The sequence below is a fragment of the Moschus berezovskii genome, chromosome 9 (genome assembly GCF_049115385.1).
Source record: "Moschus berezovskii isolate FMDL1 chromosome 9, NW_MosBer_1.0, whole genome shotgun sequence".
Lineage (NCBI taxonomy): Eukaryota > Metazoa > Chordata > Mammalia > Artiodactyla > Moschidae > Moschus > Moschus berezovskii.
In genome coordinates, this window is record NC_142468.1 from 36019054 (window position 1) to 36045237 (window position 26184).

The window sequence follows — 26184 nt, forward strand, 5'->3', positions numbered from 1 at the left end:
CACAGCATCTTTCTCCTAAGGGGAAAAGCTACACTTGTCCAGAAACGAAGACCAGGGAGGAGGCACCCTCTGACACCACCTACCAGAGTTCTCTTTTCATTCACACAGACACCCCTGGGAAGTGGGTCTTGCATCGGGTTCAAAAGGGGTCATCAGTGATTTCTGAGGACCCGAAGAATTGCATGCCAAGATGGGGTTGGACCGCCTTTGTCAGTCCAGGCCCTCACACAGCTTTGTGTCCCACATGAAAACCAGATCCAGGATGGCTGACCTGGGAGAAGCACCCTGGGCACATGCAGAACCAAGTGCCAATAACAGTGAAAGCTGACACACACTAGGCACTTTCCGCACACCAAGCTGTATGAGGTCCTGCGAGTACACATCTCCTTTACTCCTGAATCAGGAGTAAAACAAACCTATCACATCAGGGAGGTACGCTGAGACGGCTGCTTTAGAGCAAACCACAGGGGAGGACACAAGTACTGGAAACTTCAGCCTTGGGGATGGAAAGCGTTCGCCCTTACGTCGGCTGGGGAGAGTCACCAGGAAGGACACGAGCAGCCTGAGGGCGGGAGTCAGCCTCCACAGCCTCGTCTGGTCCACCCGAGGGTATCATGATGTGCCTGCTTGTTCAGCACCCAGACACACTTCCTAGTTTTAGTTTCCCCTTTTCAGGGAGGAGCAGCTACTGCCTCAGGGTAAGGGCAGAAAGAAGCCGCTCAGTGGCCACACCACCTCCACCACAGGTGAACCTGGCTCCCTCGACTCCAGCCTCGCCCCACTCTGCTTGGCAGTCCTGGCCAAAGCTTTACTCCACCTTCACATCCTTCTGTGGGACCCGCGCAGTCTCCGTTCATCATTGCCATCGGCCCCGCCCCCGGAACACTCACCAGTGCTTGCTGACAGCCGGGAGCTGATTGTTGGTGACTACTCAATTCAAGCCAACCTAGCTTGCAGGTCCTCCACAGCAGCTTTCTGGGGCCAGATACTTTCCAGCCCCACCAAGCATTACATGAACACAGGTCTGAAAATATCTTCACTGACTTCTAAACAATTAATTCATCATGCATAGATAATAATGCCTCATCCAATAGGAAATAAAGACAGTCCTGGGCAGACAAATGCAAAATAAGTGTTAAAGGTTTGTAAAAATGTCAGCTCATACTGTTAAGTGAAAATGGCCTCTTTCCAGTGGTAGAAGAGAATCTCTCTCCCTCTCCCAACAACTCAATTTTTAAAAAAAATTCTTAGGACTCAGTTTACAGTATCTCTAATGTTACCTCAAAAAAGAAAACAAATCTGCAAAACTCAGGTTCCACTTAAGATGCATGTTTTTATTGAAGTTAAAAAAAAATTTGTAACCAGACAGAAAGAATCAAATAGACAAAAATGTTATAATCTGACTATATATTCTCTCATTCTTGGTGAATCACTAAAATATAACAAAGGATTGTTCTCTATGCTAACTTTTAGGGTTGTCCAGTTAAACCATTATTTGGTATCCTTTCAACAGGTTAACCTCTTTAACTATTTAGAGTTTCTTCTCAGAAACATTCATATATTATACAGAAAACATTCATAGTTTATTTGGGAAACATTCATATTTTATACAGGATGTACAAATTTGAGATGAGACCCCCCAACCCAAAAAAACCCAAAACAACCCACACGATTGTAGCTGCAACACTATCCTAGCTGCATTGTGGTGATTATGTTCAGTCTGCGTCCACTATTTACAACTGGATTTTAATGTTGTTATTTACAGAGGGGCCAAAAGCACTCATCTAAAGTAAAGGCGCTCGGGTTTAATGTGCACTTTCATAGCCCTAGGAAAACACAACCATTATATACACTGTAAACACCACAGGGCATGAAATCCATCTCCAATCACAACATCAACCTCACAGATCAAGCATACAAGGTCTAAGTAAGGTGCCTGACTTTTCCTTTATAAGCATACTTTTCATCCAAGAGTACTGCTTTTCTTTTCATAGGACACTATTCACTTATTTCAAATACGGGGCCAGCCAGTGCTCCAAACATTCCCAGAACCCCTTTTCGGGGATTGCCTGCATAGTCTGTGATGAACTCTGCTGAACGTTCTTGATGGTGGCAACTCTTCGTCCACAAGGATTTGATTTGGGAAAACAGGCATAGTTATTCACAGCCAGGTGAGTCAAACCGTGGGATACAACCCTGAATCAAACGTGAGGCACCACTGTAAAATGACAAGACCAGTTTTCTTATACAGATCCTAAATTCAGAGACTGAAGCTGCCTGAGCAGTGGCGGTCCTGATGGAGTAGCAGAGACTCTCCTGGCGTGGCGGCTCTGAGAGGGATACTTGCTGAAATGGTGCATCTAGGTGGCGGTTTGCGGTTTTTAAATCGGCCTGTTGCCTCGCACATACACTTCAGTACTCCTCTTCAGTTTCCGTCCCCTTTGCTTTCTTATGGATTGCCCGGTTAAAGCTATGGCACGCGGGGACCCAGTGATTGTCATGGAGCCCCAGCTTACAGCCAGGGAAGCCCTTCTGAGACCGGTGGCAACACATCCAGTATCCCGGCCCGTAGGGCAGTGCCTGGCAATAGGGCTTGGGGTGCCACCGGCACAGGGACACATCCCCTTTCACGTATTTTTTCTTGCACTGCTTGCACGGATCCTCTCTGTAGCGTGGATCCCGAACCCAGCGAGAATCTGCTGGCCTGATATTGTAATATTCAATGATAAACTTGAAATAGCAGCAGGTACATTTAAGAGCCACTAAACTCTTAGTAGGAAGTAACCTGAAGATTTTCACCATGATGTGGTGGGGCAGAAAAGCCATATACTGCTGAGGCTCCAAAAGCTGTTGGATTTTAAACCTGGTCTCCAGAAAGTCATGTGACACCTGCTTCTTCCAGCTGGATGCCTCAAGCATTGGTAATGTACTTTCCACCGGAGAGGCCAGTGGGACAAATGAATCAACCGAGACACTTTTTTCCTCAGATGAACTGTCACCTTCAGCAGCCTCTTCAAGCTGACTGGCCTCGGAAGACTCTTCTGTTGTGCTTTCATTTGACTGGGAATGGCCTGACTGGTGCTGACCAGACGGCAAAAAAAACAACATCCCTGGAAGTGGGTCTTCATAGGACTCTGAACTGGAAGGCTGGTCTTTCTCTATCTTGGACACAGTGATACTAATGCACAAAGATTCTTTTTTGCGCTGATCAGGATTTTGGTTAGCAAGTGGCACAAGCTCTTCACGAATGCCATCAACAGCATCTGTGGACAATTCAATGGCTTGGGGACAGGTGAGAGGAGGAAAAGGTGGCCCAACAAGTTCCTCTGTCATCTCCACATCGTGCCTGTTGCTGCTTTTCATAGCAGTCTGCTGATCTGGCTCTAATTCTGCACTGTCTGTGTGCAGACTCATGCCTGCCGGCAACGAGGGACAGCCTCGAGGCGCGCCGTCCCAGGCCTGGTCCCCCTGAGGAGAACAACGGTCAGCTCTTAAGGGGCTGCAGCCCACAGATACTGACCCCACAGTTTTCACCTGAGTGTCAGGAACCTCCAAGGTGCCTTTGTCTGCTTTGCTTTCCTCAGCCTGGGTGCCATTCACAAGCAGCACGCGGCCCACATTGCGGCGAAAGCTGTTATTCCTCGAGAGGCTCCCAGGCTCCCGCTGGCTCTGCCGCTTCAGGCACTCGGACTCCAGCCTGGCTACCATGTCGAGGACACGGACGGGCTCGCTCTGTGGTTCACCAACCTCAGGATTTCGCCTTTCTGCAGGTTCTTCACATGCTCCTGGGGCGGGCAAAGGCTCAGGGGCGGGGGGTGCACCTCTGGATTGCCCAGAAAACCGCACCACAGCAGGTGAGTTAGTGCAGTTTTTTGCACAATTGGCTAGCAGAGCGCTGGCTCTTTGCTCAAGGAAGGCAACCATCTGTATGACCGAAAGAGGCCTCCCGGCATACATGCCATCCCCGCCATCACTCACGTAATGCACAGAACAATGCTCGATGCCACATGCAAAAGGCTCAGGCTGGTAGCATCTACTGTTGACCTCCTTCATCCTTTCTAACTGTATCTTGGCTTTTTTAAGATCCCCTGATTTTTTCCTTCTTTTCGTAGCTCTCCCATCAATATCCCAGGAGCTCTTTATTTTCATAGATCCTATTCTATTACTGCACTGGTGGGCTGCAAAGAATGCTATCTTTTCCTTGGTGTTTCCCGGCTTCACAACAGCCCAGATATCGAGCGGCCCTTCCCCTTCTTCACCCTGGTGGATCGTTGCCAACGGTGCATTCTTCTTGGTTTTAACATTCAAGCTGCTCTCTTCAGGACTCTTCCCACTCATACTGCACAGAACATTTGGAGAAAGGATTCCAAAAGGCTTTCGAGATGATGCTTTACCAAGAGAGGCTGAAGGAAAGACACTTGATTTCATATAGCTACCTTTGCATTTTTCATCGCTGATAGCCCACTGGTGGCTCATAGGAGTTCTCTGAGTTTCTGTGTCGATTTCCAGAGGTTGCCCTTTCTTCTGGAGTTTCCAGTATGGCTTAAGGTGCATAACAGAGGTTCTACAAGAAGGAAATACACATTTGATTAAGAGTCTGATTTTATTTTTAGAAAAGCTTTTTAAAAAAAAACTTATACTCACATGGTTCTAGCAAGTAATAGAAACATTATCTTTCAGTTCACTAAATCTCTTCCAATTCTCATTTCCACTAGTTTTTCATATACAAATCAAGAATAACAAAAGCAAAAACAACTACTTTCCATGGTTTACATGCTGGAAAATAAATTTCAGACTGAGTGACTAAAGGAATTTCAGACCGGCATTAATTAACATTCTATACATAAAATTAGTAAGAAATTTGAACTTACTAAAGATACTTAAGTACCAGTATAAGACACAGTATAGAAGAAAAAATAGTATAAAAGAAATCCATCCAAAATCCCTGGTATAGTAATGCTTTTCCAAGTCACCATAACTAGCATTTTATTGATTGCAAAATAGTCTATCAGAATTGTTATATTGCTTTCTAATCTATTCTTACCTGTTGAATATTTTAGACATCTATAACTAACAATCTATCTGTATAAGCTCTTAACTGTCAAATTCTCTGCAAATAAAATACAAAGTCCACAATCTTCATTAATTCACTGGTTCAGGAAAAAAGTTCCTGTTTTGTTCCCTGGCCAGGGGTGGAGATGGGAACCATTTTATAAATTACAAAGATGATTACATTCAGAGATACATGTTCTAGTCCTTGTCATATCACTAATTAGCTAGACAGGGTGATTTTACCTTGGGTAAGTCACTTCCTCTCCAGGTCTGAGTTGAAATGTTAACTGGGGGATTGGGATACTAGTCTAGTCAAAGCTATGGGTTTTCCAGTAGTCACGTATGGATGTGAGAACTGGACTCTAAAGAAAGTTGAGTGCCAAAGAATTGATGCTTTTGAACTGTGCTGTTGGAGAAGACTCTTGAGAGTCCCTTCAACTTCAAGGAGATCCAACCACTCCATCCTAAAGGAAATCAGTCCTGAATATTCATTGGAAGGACTGATGCTGAGGCTGAAACTCCAATACTTTGGCCACCTGATGCGAAGAAATAACTCATTTGAAAAGACCCTGATGCTGGGAAAGATTAAAGGCGGGAGGAGAAGGGGATGACATGGTTGGATGGCATCACCGATTCAATGGACATGAGTTTGAGTAAGCTCCGGGAACTGGTGATGGACAGGGAAGCCTGGGGTGCTGCAGTCCATGGAGTCGCAAAGAGTCGGACACAACTGAGCAACTGAACTGAACTGGTATACTAGATTATTTAATAATTTTTGTTAGTTTGTATGTCAAGATATCCCACTGCTACACAGAACACCTTGGGCTGAGAAAAACAAGTCTTGTTGGGATGTCTGGTCTCCCATAAAATAAACCTACAGCCCAAAATGAACACCTGCAGTCAGATTGGTAGGAGTGAGGCAAGGGCTTTCACAGGTCTAAGCATGTGGGCTCTGAACCCACTCTTGTTCCTAGGGATACAGTCTAAGACATACACTTGGGGCAGTCCATCACATCCCTTTCTCATTTGCTCCTTAACAGTTACGCAGGGCCTGCACTGTGGCAGCCTTCACAGTGATTGCTTTCAGATAGCAGTTTTATCCATCAAGAATGAAAGTGATTATCCAGAACAAATTTACCTTTCATTTCAAATTTAATTCCTAGAGTCCAGACTCAGCTAAAAGAAGAAATATGGATATGAATATCTTCCAGCTAGGTAAAGAAAAACCTTACTTTTAAGGCACACAAAGTAAAGATACCCCTGAAATAGATCAGATTGATTTGTTTCTGAATTTTGGCAATTACAGCCTACATCTGTTGAGATCACCTCCTTGTGTGCACTGAAGCATTTTTAACAGCTTTATATTTTATAGAATACAGAATCATTATATTCTATAAATAAGTTTTACAAGGAGTTACCCAGAATTCCTCAAGAAGAAGATAAAGATATATATGAATAAAATAAATGAATATAAGAGGCCTCTCTTATATTCCTAGTGCCCTCTCTCTGTGTTAACAATTTTCTGGTTTTTCATATCTCTTCAATACCTTCCATGTAAAATGTAAGAAACTGAGGTGTTGAAAAACCCAATTAATTCACACATAATGATCTCATTACAGAATGCCTGTGAATAAATTTAAACTTCAGCAATGTGTGTGCCATTCTGCACTGACTGCACCTTATGTTCTCTTCGCCTTCCTCCCCCACACAGTATTTTAGGTGCTATTATTGATAGCGACATTTGGAAGAAACTAATGTGATTACAGAAGGCTTTTGTTTGTGTATATTAACCTGCAAAGTCAGCTCAACTAACACATTACTAATAGACAAGGTTTTAGTAGGATTAAAGTAGGAGATGATCCCACCGAACAGGAGTGAGGAAAGGTCCAACAGTGAAGGAAAAAAGCCAGTAAGGTCATTCGATGCAAACAGGGTGACTGCTGGAGAGTAAATGGATTCTGTGGGACCCCTGAAGGAACCAGAACCTTTAGGCACAGGCTGGAGTCCTCCACTGGTTGAAGGATGGCTGAGGTATTAACCGCTTGCCCTTCCTTTGCTGGGCTTGAAGGCCCTGAGACAGTAAAATGCTAGCAAGACTCACAGAAACTTGCAAAAATTGAGAGTTTGGGTTGAAATCAGTTTTGAAGCACAAGGATGATAGAGGGCATCTACTGCAAAAATCAGTAAAATAAAAATTTTACATCTCTAAGAGATTACATCAGACAGTGGCACTTTGCCCACCCCCAACCCCATCTCACTCTCTTAAATACAGACAGGCACTGCAGAAAGCTCCAGTCAGATTTCCATGGTCACACAACTGTATTTTAAAAGTCCACCACAATAAACTCCTGATGCCTTGCAATTAAATAAAATGTGGCCTATAGCACCTACCCACACATGAGTGCTTGTTAGATGCTCAGAAATGTCCTTGAAAAAAATGAAGATCCCTGTGCCCGTTGAATCAGAATTTCTGGGACTGGGCCAAGAATCTGTTTTTAACCTTGTATTTAATTTGAAAGATAATTTAAAGGTCAGTCATGTGTTAGATCTAAGAGTGTCAGTGGGGTTCTGGTTTGGGCTGGGGGGCTGGGCTACTGACAGGCATGAGGTAGAACTGCCCAACACCACTCAGTCCACACTGAACCATCTTCTCTTCAAGACAGACCCATCTTCTTACTTTTTATTCTCTTGAACACACACACACAAAAGTCAATGGCAGTTTTCTTGCCAAATTTCTGTCCAAGTGCAACTCCTCAGTTTCTCTGCACTGCTTTCCCAGCTCTCTGCTTTTCTTCTCCAGCCTTTAAACACTGATGGATTCCTCAAGAGTTCTTTCTCTAGACCATTATTACTCTTAGCTATATATTTAAGTGACCTCACAGTTTTAATGACCACAGACTCATGACGCTCCAGTGGTATGCTCTCCCAAGCTTCATATGCTATGACACACCTAACAGACATACTCACCTGGATGTCAAAAAGAATCTCAAAAATCAAAATGACTGCTTAATGACGGCACCAAGTACCTAGTCAACCACGCCAGAAAAGTTGAAATCACTTCAATTCCTCCCCCCGTCCAATTGCCAAGTCACTAAAAATGGCTTCCTCTTCTTGTTCATCCCTTGTGCAACTGTCCTAGTTTCATCTGCCATATTTTCTCTCTATAATGCTGTTAGCTAAAAGCCTAACCCCTTGCATCAGTGAGATGCAAGGTCATGGAGCCCACTCCTGCCTTACCCTTTCATAATTCAAACTTTGGAAGCTTGTTCACAGACCATTAACACAGGACCACGTAGATTAAAGCCAAACTTATCACCTAAGATACAAATTTTAAGGTAAGCAGAGCCATAAAACTAATGAAACAGCTTCAAACTTTTTTCATACTAACTGCCACCCATTTCTTTCTATCCATTTATTATCAAAAATTTATTAATAAACACTCTGGGCTGGAATTTAGTGGTGCAATTATGAATAAGACACAGTTACTACCCTTGGTTGGTTTAGTCACCAAGTCATGTCTAACTCTTGCAACCCCACTGACTGGGGCCTGCCGGGCTCCTCTGTCCATGGGATTCTCCAGGCAAGAATACTGGAGTGGGTTGCCATTTCCTTCTCCAGGGGATCTTCCTGACCCAGGGATCGAACGATCGAACCCGGGTTTAAGGAAACAGTAAAATCAAATAGGTAATTACAATATAGAGTGCGGTATGTGTTATAAGGGATAGTGCAGGTGCTGTGAGAGTCCGTGAGGGAAGAAGGTGGACGGAGAAGACAGAGAAGGAAGGAGTGTGTGAAAGGAGGGACCATCAGCACCAAGTTTAGTCTCGAGGGTAGAAACGGGTCAGAAAAGCCGTGAAGGAAGATAAAGTCCTAGGAGTACAAAAGTTAGATGATGCTTTTAGGGAAACTGAGGCAGGTGAGAAATAATCAGCATCCCAGTTAAGGTGAAGAGACAGAAGTAAATGGATTAGAAACAAAAAATAGGCACGATTTAGCGACTGATTATAAATGGGGGTTGAGGGAGGGAATCAAGGATGGCTCCTCATGGCTATCAGTTCAGTTCAGTTCAGTCACTCAGTCGTGTCCGACTCTCCGCGACCCCATGAATCACAGCACGCCAGGCCTCCCTGTCCATCACCAACTCCCGGAGTTCACTCAAACTCATGTCCACAGAATCGGTGATGCCATCCAGCCATCTCATTCTCCGTCGTCCCCTTCTCCTCCCGCCCCCAACCTTTCCCAGCATCAGAGTCTCTTCCAGTGAGTCAACTCGTCGCATGAGGTGGCCAAAGTATTGGAGTTTCAGCTTTAGCATCAGTCCTTCCAATGAACACCCAGGATCAATCTCCTTTAGAATGGACTGGTTGGATCTCCTTGCAGTCCAAGGGACTCTCAAGAGTCTTCTCCAACACCACAGTTCAAAAGCATCGATTCTTCGGTGATCAGCTTTCTTCACAGTCCAACTCTCACATCCATACATGACCACGGGAAAAACCATTGCCTTGACTAGACGGACCTTGGTTGGCAAAGTAATGTCTCTGCTTTTTAATATACTATCAAGGTTGGTCATAACTTTCCTTCCAAGGAGCAAGCATCTTTTAATTTCATGGCTGCAATCAGCATCTGCAGTGATTTTGGAGCCCAAAAAAATAAAGTCTGACACTGTTTCCACTGTTTTTCCATCTATTTCCCATGAAGTGATGGGACCAGATGCCATAGCAACCTGATAGAGTGGCACCTTTCAGTGAGACAGCGACAAAAGCAGGTGAGCTGGTGGTATGGAGCAGGGGAAGAGGTAAGTTCAGTTTTAAGAAATGCTGCATCCAGGTCTGGCCGAGAGAAACAAGAGGAAAGGAACAAGACAGTTGCGACAGAAATTCAACGAGGATAAAGTTTTCTGGACAGAGATTATGATGTCTTTTTGCAGAATTTACACGAGTATATACTGCATATCTTACTATTATAATCAGAAAAAATGCACATAAAAGTAAAGAGCAATCACACACCCTACAGTAAGGCCATGTAAAGAATTCTTTCCAGGGGACTTCCCTGGCTGTCCAGTGGCTACGACTCTGTGTTCTCACTTCTGAGGGCTGGGGTTCAATCCCTGGTCAAGAAACTAAGATCCAACAAGCCAAGCTGTGCAGCAGGGAAAAAAAAAAAGAGTCCAGTTAGTGATGGAGATCCCCTGGTGCTTTGCTGTGAGGAACTGCAGCAGATGAACAGAGGAGAGTCAGAAATTCATGGAGTGAATGGCAGGTGAAAAAGTGCATGTCTGCAACTCTCTCATGAAGTCTGGCTGTAAATGATCTTTGTACACAACTGTTACCTTAAGTCCTTTCCAGGAATAAAGTGAGATATAACAATGAATCAATTAAAACTTGAACAACTTTCCTCCTCCAGTAAAGGCCAAAATCTTGCTTTCAAGTAATTCCAGCATTCTTTATCAATTCTATTTCTGATTTCAGCTCCAAAAAGCTGGAAAAAACTCTAACCCAAACATACTGTACAATCTGAAAATGAAGCCATGGAAGAGAATTTAACTTCGCTTGGGCGGGGCGGGGCGGGGGACGCGTAGACAAATGTTAGAGTCTGAAGAATCACACTAACTCTAGTCTACAGAGAAGCGAACTTGATCAATGAGGAAATCAAATGGCAATAAGGGAGTAAAGTGAGGAAAAGAACAAGATCTCCCTTAGTGCTAACAGGCTTAGTGTTAAAAGGAAGCCTGACATCAAAGGCCTGTTTTCTAACTAGTTGCTCTTAGTCTGTGGGCTTGCCTACCTAAACAGGTTGGAAGATAAGGCGTTTCCTGTTTCTTTCTACTTATTAAAGTTTCAGGAATGCTAATTCCAAAGAGGAGTCATTTATCAGTATAATAGGAGCTACTCTTTATTTACAAAAGACTAGAGGAATAAAAAAGTATGTTTTCCTTTAGAGGATGAAAAAAAAGTAGAGTAAATAAATCACTGTTTCTTTAAAAATGTAAATGCTTCCAGAGAACATCTTATGATGGCCTTCTTCACTGGACCATTACAGAAAGGATCAGCAGCTTCAGCAAAGTACTAAAATGACTTTTGAAGCCCCACAGATAGATAGTAGTAGAATTAAGATCAGAATTAGATAAGTCTCTTGGATCTATATTTTATTTGCTACAAAAGTAAAAAATTTAAATCCTAGGTTCAATTATGACACAAAATTAAATAATCTGACAGCATCTATTCAAAAAGCTTCTATCTTTCAAATTGGGATCAGTTTTTCTTAAGTGCCACATAAAACTTCTACTCAGAATTGTGATGATTTAAGCAGATGTGTCATAAGAAGCCACACTAATCTACAAGTATGTAGAACTGCTTCTATGGCTATTAAAGCAGAAAAAAATGCCAAGACCAGGAGGGTGTGAATACAGGCAGAGACATAAAAAAAGACTCCCATTAACCTCTAAGCATTGACAGAATGCATCCAACTCTCAGTGTATCTTAACAACAAAACAGAACAAACTCTAAGCCAGAAAGGCCATATTTCTCAAATTGAGCTCCCAAATATTTGGGACTGGCTTTTCTTCAGGAGAGTGTTCACTCCTTTTTTAAAAGTAATACTGTCTGAAGTCATTTCATGGGAACTTTGAACTTCTCTTGGAAGGACTGGATGGTTACTAGTGTATAATTTAATGGAAAAATCCTTTATTATCTTTTAATATTATACTTATTTTTCCTATTTCCAATATTTCTCACAGAAAACAAAGACTTCTATTCTTTTACACAGAAAATTGTTACTTCTTTGAATGTGCTGGTGCTTTTTTAAAACTTTGAAACCAATAATTCTTCCATACATATTTTATGTTAATTTATAATTTTAAGGCAATAGCAATTTTTACATCATTTGCATATGCAGTATATTCAAAGAAATAATCAGAGCTTTAATATGTCCTATTTGATTAAAATGTAACTTGGACATAAGGATGTCATCTTCTTTAGGGAATAAGAGAGTCTAAGGCCAGTCATGAACAGTCTAAAAACCCAGTAGGTGCCAAATAACATTTCATAGGAAAATAAATCAGAACAACAACTAATTCTCAAGTGTAAATGCAGCACCCACACTGTGCTTGTCTGCCAGTGTACTCATACCACTCCATCTTGAGCCTCAATCTTGAGCCAAGCAACCTAACAGCCCACTGGGCACAAGTTGGCCCATTAACACTGTTATAAACAAGTAAATTTAATTTTTAATTTTTATTAAAGTACAGCTGGTCTACAATGTTGCTTCAGTTCTACTGTACAGCAAAGTATACCTCTTTTTTTTTTTAGGTTCTTTTCCCATAAAGGTCATTACAGAGTATTAAGAAGAGATTCCTGTGTTATATAGTAGGTCCTTATTAGTTATCTATTTCTATACACTAAACCACTAAATTTAAAAATGATTTATCCCTCAGGAAGGAGGGAAAAGGTAAAAATTCAGGATAACAAATACTAAAGCATGAAGCAAAATAGTTTGCTTCCATTATCAATGAAGACAAATGTAAGATTCTTGTCAGCAATCCTGGGTGGAGGTGGAAGCAGAGAGGGGACTACTTGACCTACAGTGTTTATCAAAGAAAGAAGCCTAAATCTCAGTCCTGCCCAGCTGTTCAGTAATTCTTCTACCACATCCCTGTATAATTTGTTGAATCAAGACTGCAGTAGCAGTCTTCACTGGGTGGTCAATGTTTAAGAATTACCACGTGTAAAGAAATGAAGTTTATGATCAATGAAAACAGAGAAAGTTGCTTTGGGGCTGTTATTGGAGCTTAGCATAGCTGGTTTAAATACTGAAGTGAAAAATGAGTATTTTTCCAAGGGGAAACGTCAGAAATCTACACTACAGAAAGCCAATCGTTAGGCACTGAGGAGACCAAATTGTTATGTTACAACAAAAATCACATACTGGGTTTTATGTAGTTGTATAATACATCTCATATAAAACTTTTCTTTGAGTACACAAAGTAATCATGTTTACATTTAGGTACCTTCCAAAGGCCTGGAAGTAGCTAATGATCAACCAAACAGTATCAGAGTAACTTTTAATCCTACTAGCCAACACTAAAGGTGGGCAGAGGGGAGAAGAGAAAAAAATATTATTACAGAAAATCTAAACTAAGAAACTCCAGTACTCTTGCCTGGAAAATCCCATGGATGGAGGAGCCTGGTAGGCCGCAGTCCATGGAGTTGCGAAGAGTCGGACATGACTGAGCGACTTCACTTTCACTTTTCACTTTCATGCACTGGAGAAGGAAATAGTAACCCACTCCAGTGTTCCTGCCTGGAGAAACCCAGGGACGGAGGAGCCTGGTGGGCTGCCATCTATGGGGTCGCACAGACTGAAGTGACTTAGCAGCAGCGGCAGCAAACTAAGAAAACACCTATGGCAGTCCAGCACAAAATCTTACCCCAGTGGCTCAGCAGTAAAGAATCCACCTGCAATGCAGGAGCCACTGTTTCGATCCCTGGGTTGGGAAGATTCCCTGGAGAAGGGCATGCGAACCCACTCCAGTATTCTTGCCTGGAGAATCCCATGGACAGAGAAGCCTGATGGGCTACAGTCCACAGGGTCACAAAGAGTTGGATATGACTGAAGCGACTGAGCACACACAAAACCAAGAAAACCTACTGCAATTCAGCAGAAAATCTTAAAAAGAGAAAACAGCGATAGGCAGAAATCACTAGCAGGTCTTGTTTAGTGAAAGAAGCTCCATTATTTTCTATATACCAAAGTCAGCCAGCAAAAATAACATTGTGCTGTGAAATTTTTAAACCTGGCTACTCTCTGTGCAAAGGTACTTTCTTTGACCTTCCTCAGAAAGCAGCTTTGGACCTATTCAGACAACTGGGCAAAGGATAAGTTTATATAGAATTCAACCTAGGGAACTCTCTGGATATAATTTCACTAAGATGTAAGCTCCCAAGGACAGGGACCCTTGTCTACCTGGTATACCACTATTGCCCTACAATTTTACTCAAAAAATGTTCGTTGAATTTGAATGATGTATTCTACATTATACAGCCTGAATCTGGAAACCAGAGTGAGAATGTAACATCCATCCCTACTGCACAAGCACCTCAACTGGATGGCTATAGCCTGTTGGATTCAACAAGGTACGAGTGGCAAGAAGAATGTGTGGCAAGTGTCTCAGAAAACAACTGCTATTTGTTAAAACGATTTATTATACTTTATTTTCTAAAGAGTTACCTAAAAATTAACTTACTAAAGATCCATCTGGAATACTATTGAAAAAATCAGATTTTTTTCCCACTGCAGATATATATGAAGAATAAATTCAATCACACTTATCAGCTATGATTAGAAAGGGAATTCGGCTCACCTGAGGAGTACTGAGCTTGACAAGATGTGAAGAGAGTAAAGAAGAAAGTCAGTAAGAATGTATTAGAGGAAATGCATTAGTTATCTAATGTATTAGTTATCAGGTCACTTTTAGACTCACTGAAGAAAATCTCTCCTATTAACCCCACCACAGATACTTTCATGAACTTCTTTGTGAGCTGCTCAGACCACTAGGCCTTAGATCAATCACTCTCCAGTTCACCAGTTTCAGCTTCTTGCTTTAAATGAAATACGAAAGACGTGATTGGGTTTTTCTAAACAAATTATTTCCATAAACAAATAAAAATACTCATATAATACATATTAATAGGAATATCTGGAAGGTATAAAGTGGGCCCCACAACCCAGTGAATAATACTCAAATGTAAAAATGCAGGTTAAGAAATAGGACTTACTGTAAACTACATAACTCAACAAACTCAGATCACCTTCCAAGCCTTCCTTCTACAATTTTACCCAAAAAAATGCACAATTTTGAAACCAAGGTCTTCAGTAAGTAATCCCACAGTTAACTACAATAAGCAGACATATTTTTGACCCAGAAATGATTTTTAACCAATCATATTTTTTGCCTAGATATTTTTTAATTAATTGCATAAGATCATTAAAAGAAATGACTTACATAAGCAAATAAGACTTTAAAACAGCAATTAATAATATACAAGTAGGCAAGTACACACTAATTACAAGGCATATTTATCCCCAGTAATTATTTCTTGCTAGGAAATAACCACCAGTAAGCAAGCTAAGACAATTTCATAACTGGATGAACTAGGTGGGTCTGAAATCATCCTGAAGTAATCAGCTACCCTACACAGCATATAGAACATCTCAACACCATATCATGTACTATATTTTAATCACTGCTACAAAGTCAGAGAAAGAGAATATTAATTCAAAATAAAATACTTAATTTGTTAAATGCGTTAAGTAAAATTTTATTTCCTGACAGGTTTTGATTCAAAATAAACAGAAGGAATGATAGATATCACCATTTTCCAAATGTTATTGATCGAGGCACTGATCATCAGTAGGTGCTAACATCACGAAACCGAAACACAACTGGACATTACATACTCCTGATGGGGGAAAAAAAAACACTTAAAAAAAATTCAGTTCTATTCTGGCCAATTCTTTAGCGCTAGTCTCAGAGGAAATACAGGAGACAGAAAAAATTAATATATATGTGTGCATGTATGTAATTTTAAGTCTCATCCCTTAGATATACATCCCAAAATCTTTTAACCTTAAATGGTACGTTTTCAAAACAACATGGGAGAAGGAATTCCCTGGTGGTCTGCTGGTTAAGTCTTTGACTTCCAATGCAGGAGGTGCAGAGCCAAAAAAAAAAAAAAAACACAAACACAGAAGCAATATTATAATAAATTCAATAAAGACTTTTAAAATGGTCCACATCAAAAAAAATAGGTGGAGAAGTGGTTCAGAGTACAGCTCAAGCAAGATTGGCAATTAGATGACAAATTATTGAAGCTGAGCAATAGCAAAGTGGGGTTTATCATTCTATTATTTCTGTATTTGTTCAGTTCAGTCACTCAGTCATGTCTGACTCTTTGCAACCCCGTAGACTGCAGCACGCCAGGCTTCCCTGTCCATCACTATCTCCCGGAGCTTACTCAAATTCATGTCCATTGAGTCGGTGATGCCATCCAACCATCTCTGTATTTGTTACCTAACTAAATTTTCTCAGAATTACTGGTTTTTTAAAAGGAGAAATAAATAAATGGAAGCATCTGAAAACGATGGATGGATGAGTCCAGAAATGTCCATTATGCACACACAGTTTGAATTGCAAACCCTCTGATTTAGAGGGAGACAGGTTCCCTGGTTAGGGAGCTCTGCAGGGATTATTGTTAAGTCTGTCCTGGATAAGCCCCAGCCTGTTTGATGCAGTACTCCTTCCTGGTTCAGACGCAGGGCACCAACCAACAGAAGTTCTTCACACCCTTTACTGAAAACTGAACAGGAAATAAACCAGAAGGCACAAAAAAAGATAAGAAAAGGGAGACAAACACACAGGCGGTCAAATAAAAAAGAACTGAAACACAACAGTGGTCAAGACCAATCAACTCATTTCTCAAATATGGCTTTCAGTCCCTCATTCTGTAACCTAAATGTGCAGCTGAATACCTGAATCTGCCTTGCAAAAAATGCTCCTAACTTTCTCAACTTTAAAAAAACATGTAAATAAATACATATACATAAATATTTAAATAAATACATATGAAATTTTGCTATTTAAAGATATCTTATTGAAATTCTTTTCTAACAACAGTCACCCCCCCACATTCACTCATGGGGAAAGGAAAAATTATAGTATTAATATTAAAATATTAATATTATTAATAATGTAACCATTGATATTTACTGAGTACTTAAGCTGTACACTATGGAGTTTGATTATGTATGTATATGTATTAATTTCATCTTCAGGACAATTTTATGGGATACATAAAATTACTATTATTATTTATTATTCCCACTTCACAAATGTGGAAGCTGACCAACTAAATGTAACAAATACTAAGTGCAAGGTCATTTTTTGGGGGGCTTTGCCACGTGGCACATGAGGATCTCAGTTCTCTGACCAGGGATCAAACCTGTGCCCTCTACAGAAGCCCTAACCACTAGACTGCCAGGGAATTCCTGCTGGGTCATTTTTAAAATGTGCTTCATAATATTTTATATGAGGCCATGTATGTGTATATACACATATATTTATATAACAACTAGTAAAACAATCAAATGATTTGTCTACAAGTCACTAAATGGTCTGTACAGAGGTTCCTAATTACAAGTACAGTATGTTTACAACTGTCACAGACCACAGTCACTTTAGGTTCATTTTAATAGAAATGTTTCTCTTGCCCAGGAAACAATCAAAGACCCAAAGATAACTGAACATACACAGATCCAAGCTGAACAAAAAGCCATCAACTCCTTAAGAGTATACCCCTGTCTGAAATTTTATAAATCCCTCAGTGGGTCAAGTACAGATCACTTTACACAAAGGAATTCCAAGAAAAACACCAGAATTATTCTACAATAGCATCCTCGTCTCCCACATCGTCATCAATCTGGACTCCAAATACAGGAGGAAATAACGTTACGGAACTCCTTTGAATGAAAACACCTGCCCTTCGGGGTTGTACAAGATCATTAATGGATGCATCTAACTTGCTAGGTGGGACACCCAGTTTGACATGCAACCTCCCCACTCAGGGGACTATTTCGTAATCTCAGAAATAAGCCCCAAATTCCACCTTACCTCCCACAAGAAAAGTTGTGCCACATGATCTTGTTTCTCTACAAAGCCTCAACATCTCAGTCATCTACGGTTGAAAACTTAGCACAGTGGTTCTCAAATTTCTTGGAACCTTTTCAGAATCTGAGAAAAGGTCTGAGTTCTTTGCCCCAGAAAAATGCCAGAATACCCACAAAAACAATTTTGGACAGAATTTTGGGGAAATCTCAGGGCTTATGATTAAATAGCTGCTGCTTTGGTTCCTCCTCCTCCTTTTGCCTTCACCTTCACAGTAGCCATCTGACTGTTCTTCCCCACTTGTCAATATCTTTATCACTTTTTATCCATAGGAACTACTGAAATCGGGGGTCCCTCCCTGCCTCGGTCTCATCCACAGCTCCACCCCTGCCCATCAATGGTTACTATAAGCCTTGTTTGAATTCTCAGAATACTCTCTTGGGACACTTAGCATGTCTACCTTGTCTTCAGCTCCGCTGCTACACTGTAAGCTCCTGAAAGGTAAGAATAATCTTACTCCTTTCTGTATCTCTTATAGAGCATGCAGCAAAGTGCCCTGCATATGGCAAGCATTTTCACAAGCATGAATGTCAAGTCTGAGGACTTAAAAGAAGCCAGCCAATCAGCATAACCTCTTAACTAGAACATTAGGAGTGTCTGACTAATCAATGCTTGGGCAGCCCGGGAAGTTGATGCAACTAAGCAGCTCCACCCATCATTTCCTGATCTAGCACCCTGCTCTCTCAGAGATGGGAGGTGTGTGAGGTGGAGACTCAGAGGCTCTCCAGCCCATGGTCAGTTTTCTGCAAAACAAAAAAGTAGTTGGGCTTGAGCGGCAGCACTTTTCCAGCACTCTAGTTACCTAAAACATTCGTATGCAGTATCAGCTTTTGAAGAAAATCCTGCTCACCAGCCATGCACAAACACACATTTCCACGTACCCTCACTTTAGCTACAATAAAAACTTCTGTGTTACTAAGAACCTCCAGAACATAACAATCTAGATATGCAGGCATTCGGCTATGAGTTAGGCAACCTCCTTCTCATTTTCAAAGCCCCAACCACATCCTTTAAATACTAAAATATATAGATTCTAAGTTTCAATAAGAAACACTGTGAAGTCTCCACATGATTCTTTAGGATATTAAACACAGCTGTCTAAGGTCATGTTTACATATAGATAAAACAAACAAACATCAGTGTTAACAAAACTGATGATAAACAGGCTCCTGCACATCCAAACTAGAAAGAGGACACAAAGAAATTTTTAAAATTTCCATCTTTAAGGTATATAAAAGCATAAACCATGTCCTATTATAATGTTTTGGTTATTTCTGTGTAAGTTATGTATATAATATATATTATGTATATAAAATATATACAATATTATATATATTATGTTTATATTATATATGTATATTACATATATTATGTAATATATGTAATATACATTATGTATACAGTATATATATAAATATATATATTATGTATATAATATATATACATAACTTACACAGAAATATATATAACTTACACTAAAAAACACCATAACGCTTTAATTACTTCAATAGAAAGCCCTAACTTCCCTGGTTCTAAATTAGTTATATAAAGTATGCAGAGTTCACACCCAGAACCTTGAGGTATTTCAATTATTAACAAAGGAAACCACAAAGGAAAACCTGATCAGATTTCAGTGCTGGGTTAAATAGATGCAAAACTATAGACACCAAACAGCAAAGCTAAACAAAACTCTCTCCCCTAAATTTTTATTAACAAGCTTATTCCTCTGTCCAACTGCCCAATCTTATATACAAGATTATTAGTACAATAACATAACAGTAATCCTAATTCACAAACTGCTAGAATTTGTGATTCATGGGTATAATTCTTGCTTTCCATCCTCAAAGCAGGATCCTACTCGCTAGGTAAGATGGCCCTATAGCTAACAAACCAGTCCACTGGAAAAAGAAAACAAACATCTTTCCTAAACATAACAGCACCTGAGCTGCAAGGAGCGTTTTGTGTCTACAAAGCACTTTCATAAACATCTCACTTAGCCCTCCTTCTGTTCCTCAGCTTATTTGCATGTTGGGGCCTTTGTGCTGCTCCTTCTTTCTCCCCAATCTCCGCATGCCCACCCATCCCCTTGAGGTCCTCATGTCACCACAAACTCCATATTCCTACGTGTCTTTGTAGTTCACAGCCTGCAACCACTGTGCCGAAAAGGAGATAGAAGCCCAGAAACTGAACCTGCTCAAGATCACAGTAGTGATGCAGGCATTACTTCAGAGGTCAACATCTTCTGAAACGATAAAAATTTTAAATATCGTATCTTAAGTTATAAAAGATTTAAATAAATAAAGAGGCCAACCAAGTTGTCTTTATGAAAACATCCTTCAATATGTTTTACTTCAGGAACTGACATTCAGTCCCATCTTGTATTAAACACTTTCCTCCCAGTTTCAAGACAACCTAAAAAAGCTCTGTATCCAAAACATCTACAATGATTAGCAAAGAACTAAAAATTTCCCAGGGGCAAACCAAAAGCTAACATGCATCTCCTGGGAGAGGTGATAGTGCTAAGCCCAGGTTCGAATATAAGTAGAAACTTTGGTGGTGGTGGTTTAGTGGCTAAATTGTGTGCAACTCTTGCAACCCCATGGATTGCAGCCTGCCAAGCTCCTCTGTCCACGGGATTCTCCAGGCAAGAATACTGGAGTGGGTTGCCATTTCCTTCTCTAGGGGATCTTCTTGACCCAGGGATCGAACCTGGGTCTCCTGCATTGCAGCCAGACTCTTTACCAACTCAGCTACAAGGGAAGAGAGTAGACACTTTAAAATCTGTCTATTCAGGACCTCCCTGGTGGTCCAGCACTTAGTAATCGGCCTGCCAATGCAGAGGACATGGGTTTGATTGCTGGTGTGGGAAGATTCCACGTGCTGAGAGCCAACTAAGCCTACACACCGAGAGCCCGTGCTCTGCAGCAAGAGAAGCCACCGCAATGAGAAGCCCTCGCACCACAACGAAGAGCAGCCACTAGAGAAAGCCTGCATGCAGCAACGAACACCTGGCACAGAGGTAATAAATAAAAAGTCAACACTTTTTCTTAAAAAAAAAAAACAACCCTCTATTCAGTGTTGCACACAACACTGAATGTCCTCATGGAGAGTAACATTCACTCTAATTCTTACTTTGACTGAGCGGAATGTTTATGTGAGAAAAATACTAAAACACTAATGCATGATTAAATAGAATATTCTTCAGCTCCTGAATTCGCTTGGAAAATAATTATTTAATACCTACAGATATGCTCCAATATGTTTGAAACTCTTATTCAAAACGAAAGCCAAATAATGTTAACAGAGGTTTCAGCAGCAGTTCAAATGGAGAAAAAGTACCACGGTATCTTTAGAACCTGACAAACACAAAAGAATCTGCAGACTGAATGTCAGCATTTGTATTGCATATGTCAGTTTCCAAATTTTATTCAAAGTAACATCAAAACAATACTGAAGTATTTTTTTTTCTTTTTGCAGCTTGAGGCAGTTGTAAAATAACTTAATGCAGCTTTTTGCAACTGTGTATTCTATAGTATTTTTTTCATTTGGTGATATTTTAACTGTTAATGTTTACAGCATTGTGCTTTGTACCATTTATTAAATATAGAAAAAAAAATACTGAAGTATTGTATACATCATGCACCTATCTTCTCTTGATAGTTGTATAAATTGAGAAGCATACAAAGTTTACTAGTTTTGTTCATATATATTTAATTACATTATAATGTAAAAAAAATTTCAATTCTACTCATACTGAAGGGCCCTCAATAAATTTCTTCCTTTGGATGGTATTCGGACGTTCTTCAAAATTACAAGATACTGCTCCCAAGACCAGAAGTTATACAGTGAAAAAGAGGATGACAGGAGCACAGAAAAAACTATGAATATATTTGTAAGTATATACCACAGTGATTTGATTAAAACTACAAAAAAGGCTGGCCCATCCTCATCCAGATGGGCAACAATGGTGATGCACTCAAACTGTTACTTTCTAGAGGGGCATAAAGAGAGAGGGCCCCTTAACTTTGAGGATTTTCACCAATCCTAAACCTAAAAATTTCACCTTTGGTGAATTTTCTTCCATTTCACAAGTATAGAACCATTTCTAGTCTCTAATTTGAATGTTCAAGTAATTATTCTGGGCTTCCCTGGCAGCCCAGTGGATAAGAATCCACCTACCAATGCAGGGGACACAGGTTTGATCCCTGATGCAGGAAGATTCCCATGCCAAGAAGCAACTAAGCCCATGTGCCACAACTACAAAGCCTCGCTCTGGGAGCTGAAATTACTGAAGCTGGAGCACCCTACAGCCTTTGCTCTGCACCAAAAGAAGCCACCACCATAAGAATCCCACGCACCTCAAGGAAGAGAAGCCCCCGCTTGCTGCAATTAGAGAAAGCCCATGCAAAACAACAAAGACCCAGCACAGCCAAAAATAAATACAATTATTTTTCAAAGGGTAATTATTTCTCCTTCTATTCAAATCTTACAGTTTGAAAGCTAAGTTATAGAACAGATCTTTCAATAATTCACTATTATTGATCATGTATTGAGAATGTACCAGGAAATCTTTCAGAAGTTGCGGGTATAACACTGGGCAAGTACAAAAATCCTCATTCTCATCAAACCTGTGTTCAAGGTGGGAGACATGAATAAAACACATATGATTCATAAAGGTAAACATGGAGGGAAATGGAAGCGAGAGGTATATGCATCTTGCACTAATGATATATCAGGCATAAAAAAAGTGAAGTCGCTCAGTCGTGTCCTACTCTTTGCGACCCCATGGACTGTAGCCTACCAGGCTCCTCCCTCCATGCGATTCTCCAGGCAAGGATACTGGAGTGGGTTGCCATTTCCTCCTCCAGGGGATCTTCCCAACCCAGGGATCGAACCCGGGTCTCCCATTTCAGGCAGACGCTTTAACCTCTGAGCCACCAGGGAAGCCCTATTCAGGCATAAGATTTCAGAAACTGGAATACCTAAGTCCTCCATTCATACTGTCCCCTTTCTAGTATTAAACCAGGAGGTTTGGGTTATGTATGAAAGAGTGAAGAAAGAAGAAGAATCTAAGGAAGAATTCAGTTTAAGCTGATTAAGTGATAATCAGTATTACCACCCTCTCAAGAACTCATTCAATATAGGAAGATTCGGCCTCATCTCTCACCCTTCTCTCTCCTAAAGGCAGAATAAACATAGCTTAAAATTTTGTTTTTAATCTCCTCCTTAAGGCCTAATCAACTTCCACTTATTACATACTTTCTTCACTTGATTACCTAAATTGATTTTAACTTACTAGGTGTTCCTACTCTTCTGAGTTTCAACTAATTCCACTGACGGTTCTAAATCTAACTGCTCTTTTGCTAAATCATGGTTCTTCTAAAGATGTCAGATGGCATCCAAGAGTTTTCAACTCTCCCTAACTTTCTGAATCATTATACCTCAAAGCTGGAGAATATACTCACTTGAAAGAGAAGAGCGTACTTAACCATTCATTCTTGCCACAAATGTTATTATTCCATGGAATTAATTTGAATAATTTTTAAGGTTTAAGAATGGGATAATATAATTGGAGAAAGAATGCAAAATATGCAAGACTTTTTAAAATAAATTGCTTTTTAAAGACATTTTATGCAATTCTCCACCAGTCCTCTCCTGGTCTTCCAGGCAGTGGTTCTCTGTCTTTCAGGGTAGATGCTCTACCCCATTCTCCAGGAACTTCTAAGTACAATCAGTTCTGCTGTACGGTATACTGATACACTGGGGAACGATTTGAGGAAGACGTAAATTTCATGTTTGCTTATGTAGGATTTCTTCTGTAAGAAACAACAGCTGCTGCTGCTGCTAAGTCACTTCAGTCATGTCCGACTCTGTGCAACCCCACAGAGGCTCCTCCATCTCTGGGATTCTCCAGGCAAGAATACTGGAGTGGGTTGCCATTTCCTTCTCCAATGCATGCATGTACGGTAAGTCGCTTCAGTCCTGTCCGACTCTGCGTGACCACATAGACGGCAGCCCACCAGGCTCCCCCTCTGTCCACAGGATTCTCTAAGCAAGAACACTGGAGTGGGATGCCATTTCCTTCTGCAAGAAAACAATAGGTGCACATACAAAAACTGCTCTCGGTTGATGCCAGCAGCATAGGGCACACACACGCACAGAACTCAAACATCTTTTTTAAAGCTTCTAAAAAACACATGCACCATCTGTACTGTTTTCCTGGAAATTTGAAATGTTCTGCCCAAGTTAGCTATGATGCCTCAGGGCTCCGCAAACAGTTTGGGAACTAACAGTCTAGACTCCCCACACCCCCCAGGGGTAACGGTTAATAAATTAACCAACACACTGCACAAAGTGGCTAGCCCCCAACCTTTCTGCAGGACTCCAGATTTGTAAACTGACTATTTGAAATCTCTACTTGGATATCTAAAAAGCATCTCAAACTTTCCTTTTATCCTGATATAACAATTAAACTTATGCTTTTGAGGGGTCATCATTATCCATACAGAAAATTATTTGGCTAGTCTAAAATGAATTATACTTTGATTTTCCTAAGCTCTGTAATTCTACTCATAAGCTAAAAGATTAGATAAAATCAGGGTAGATGTTTCAGGTGACAAATCTCAATTCATGATCTATTTTTTTCTTCCCACCAACCTTCTCCTCAGATCTTAGCTTTAAACCAACTGTTAAAGAAAATCTCTAAAGACATAGGCCCCAAACAACGTTGTCTCACAGAAAGATCTAAGACAAGGCACTTCAAAATCTAACCACAACATGTTTATACCAAAGATTACCTGTGGCCCCCACCTACACAATTTGGCCCAAATTTAAAAATCACTTTTTTGTGATTAACCCTGGTGGCCGAGTGGTTAAGACTCAGCTCCCACTAAAGGGGTAGCAAATTTGATCTCTAGTCAAGGAACTAAGATCCTGCATACTACGTGGTGCATCAAGTAAATAAGTAAATATCACTTCTAACCTTCACCTCCTTTGATTTTCTAGTACCCTAGACCTTCTCTACAAGTCATCTTCAATGTGGACTACAGGGTGGAGTGTGGTAATCATATTAATGAGCCTTATTAATAGGAAGCTACTTGATCATCCTCAGGCAGCAAGTTGAGCCCACCAGGATTTGTTTGGAAGTCTTCATAATGTGATAGAGACTCTCAACTCCAGATTTTAGATTTTACTTCTTCTCCTTTGCAAACTACCTCAGTTGTATTTTGTGCATGCTGAGAATGTTTAGACACACCGTGAGCAGGCCTGCAGTCTCATCTATGAAAAGGTATTTGGATTGTTTTTAGGTCCTTTTGAAAAGTAATGGAGTTGGCTCCTTGTTACTAGGGTAATGAGAGCCCTAGAAACAGATATAATTTCCAAATGAAAATTCAAAGTATTCTGAAGCTTTGTTTTTTTAATCAAGAATGAGGTAGGAGGAGCAGCAGAGGCAATTATGGAGTATATTTATAAACACGTAAAGGAGTATGCTTCTTAACTCTGAATAACAAGATTTTAAATTGTTTAATTTACAGGAAAAAATGAAGGGAATAAGAGGACTGAAGAAAATAAACATCTGCTGTTGTTCAGTCGCTAAGTTGTGTCCGACTCTTTGCGACCCCACAGACTGCAGCATGACAGGCTTCCCTGTCCTTCCCTATCTCCTGGAGTTTGCTCAAACTCATGTCTGTTGGGTTGATGATGCCATCCAACCATCTTTTCCTCTGTTGCCCCCTTTGCCTCTTGCCTTCAATCCTTCCCAGCATGCTAGAGTGTATGTTAACATGTATAGCTCTACACCATCACTGAACTTGGCACTACAGAAATATCCAGAACAGAGGTTCTCAGATTGGTTTTCAGACTGGTCTGAATGGGAAGAAAAACCCACTGAAGTAACCAAGAATCAACCAAAGCACCAGTAGTATAGTACCAAGCCCAATCTTCCAAAACATTAACAGTTTAAAGGAGAAATGCCACATCTTAATAAATTCTTAAAAGAAAATAATATTCCAGCACCTATTCCTGATTCTAAAAAAAGTTCTTAGCAAACTAGGGATAGAGTAAGAGTTTATCTTAATAAAAGGAATCTACCAGAAATTTACAGAAAATAGCATACACACTAGCAAAACATTAAAAATATTCCCTCTCAGAATCAAGAATTACGATGCCAGCCATCATATTACCAAAAAAAAAAAAGATTGAAACATTGAAGGAAAAGACAAAAATCTGTCATTATTTGCACACTACATGTTACGGCGCTTTCAAATTAAACAATCAAAAACTATTTGGTTTAATAGTACCAAAACTTACTATATAAAAGATCAAAATTAAAAACAACAAAAAAATTTTTTTTTAAATTACTACATGACCCAGCGATTCAACTCCTAAGCATGTGCCCAAAAGAAGTACTTAGA

General features: G+C 40.4%; 2 protein-coding genes across 5 annotated transcripts in view; one reads left to right on the forward strand and one right to left on the reverse strand.

The window, feature by feature from the left end:
• The window catches only part of ATG14 (autophagy related 14), a 44192-nt gene extending 43006 nt beyond the window's left edge, over window positions 1–1186 (forward strand). Inside the window, exon 11 of the mRNA XM_088839578.1 lies at window positions 676–1186. Within this exon, the coding sequence (XP_088695704.1) occupies window positions 676–702 (27 nt within the window). The 3' untranslated portion in view covers window positions 703–1186. The remainder of the gene's footprint in view (window positions 1–675) is intronic.
• A 375-nt stretch (window positions 1187–1561) lies between these two features.
• FBXO34 (F-box protein 34) overlaps window positions 1562–26184 on the reverse strand; it is a 76175-nt gene continuing 51552 nt past the window's right edge. For all 4 annotated transcript variants that reach the window (XM_055437380.1, XM_055437381.1, XM_055437384.1 and 1 more), the window contains one exon: window positions 1562–4564. In XM_055437380.1, coding sequence (XP_055293355.1) covers window positions 2413–4564 — 2152 coding nt within the window. In that variant the 3' untranslated portion in view covers window positions 1562–2412. The remainder of the gene's footprint in view (window positions 4565–26184) is intronic.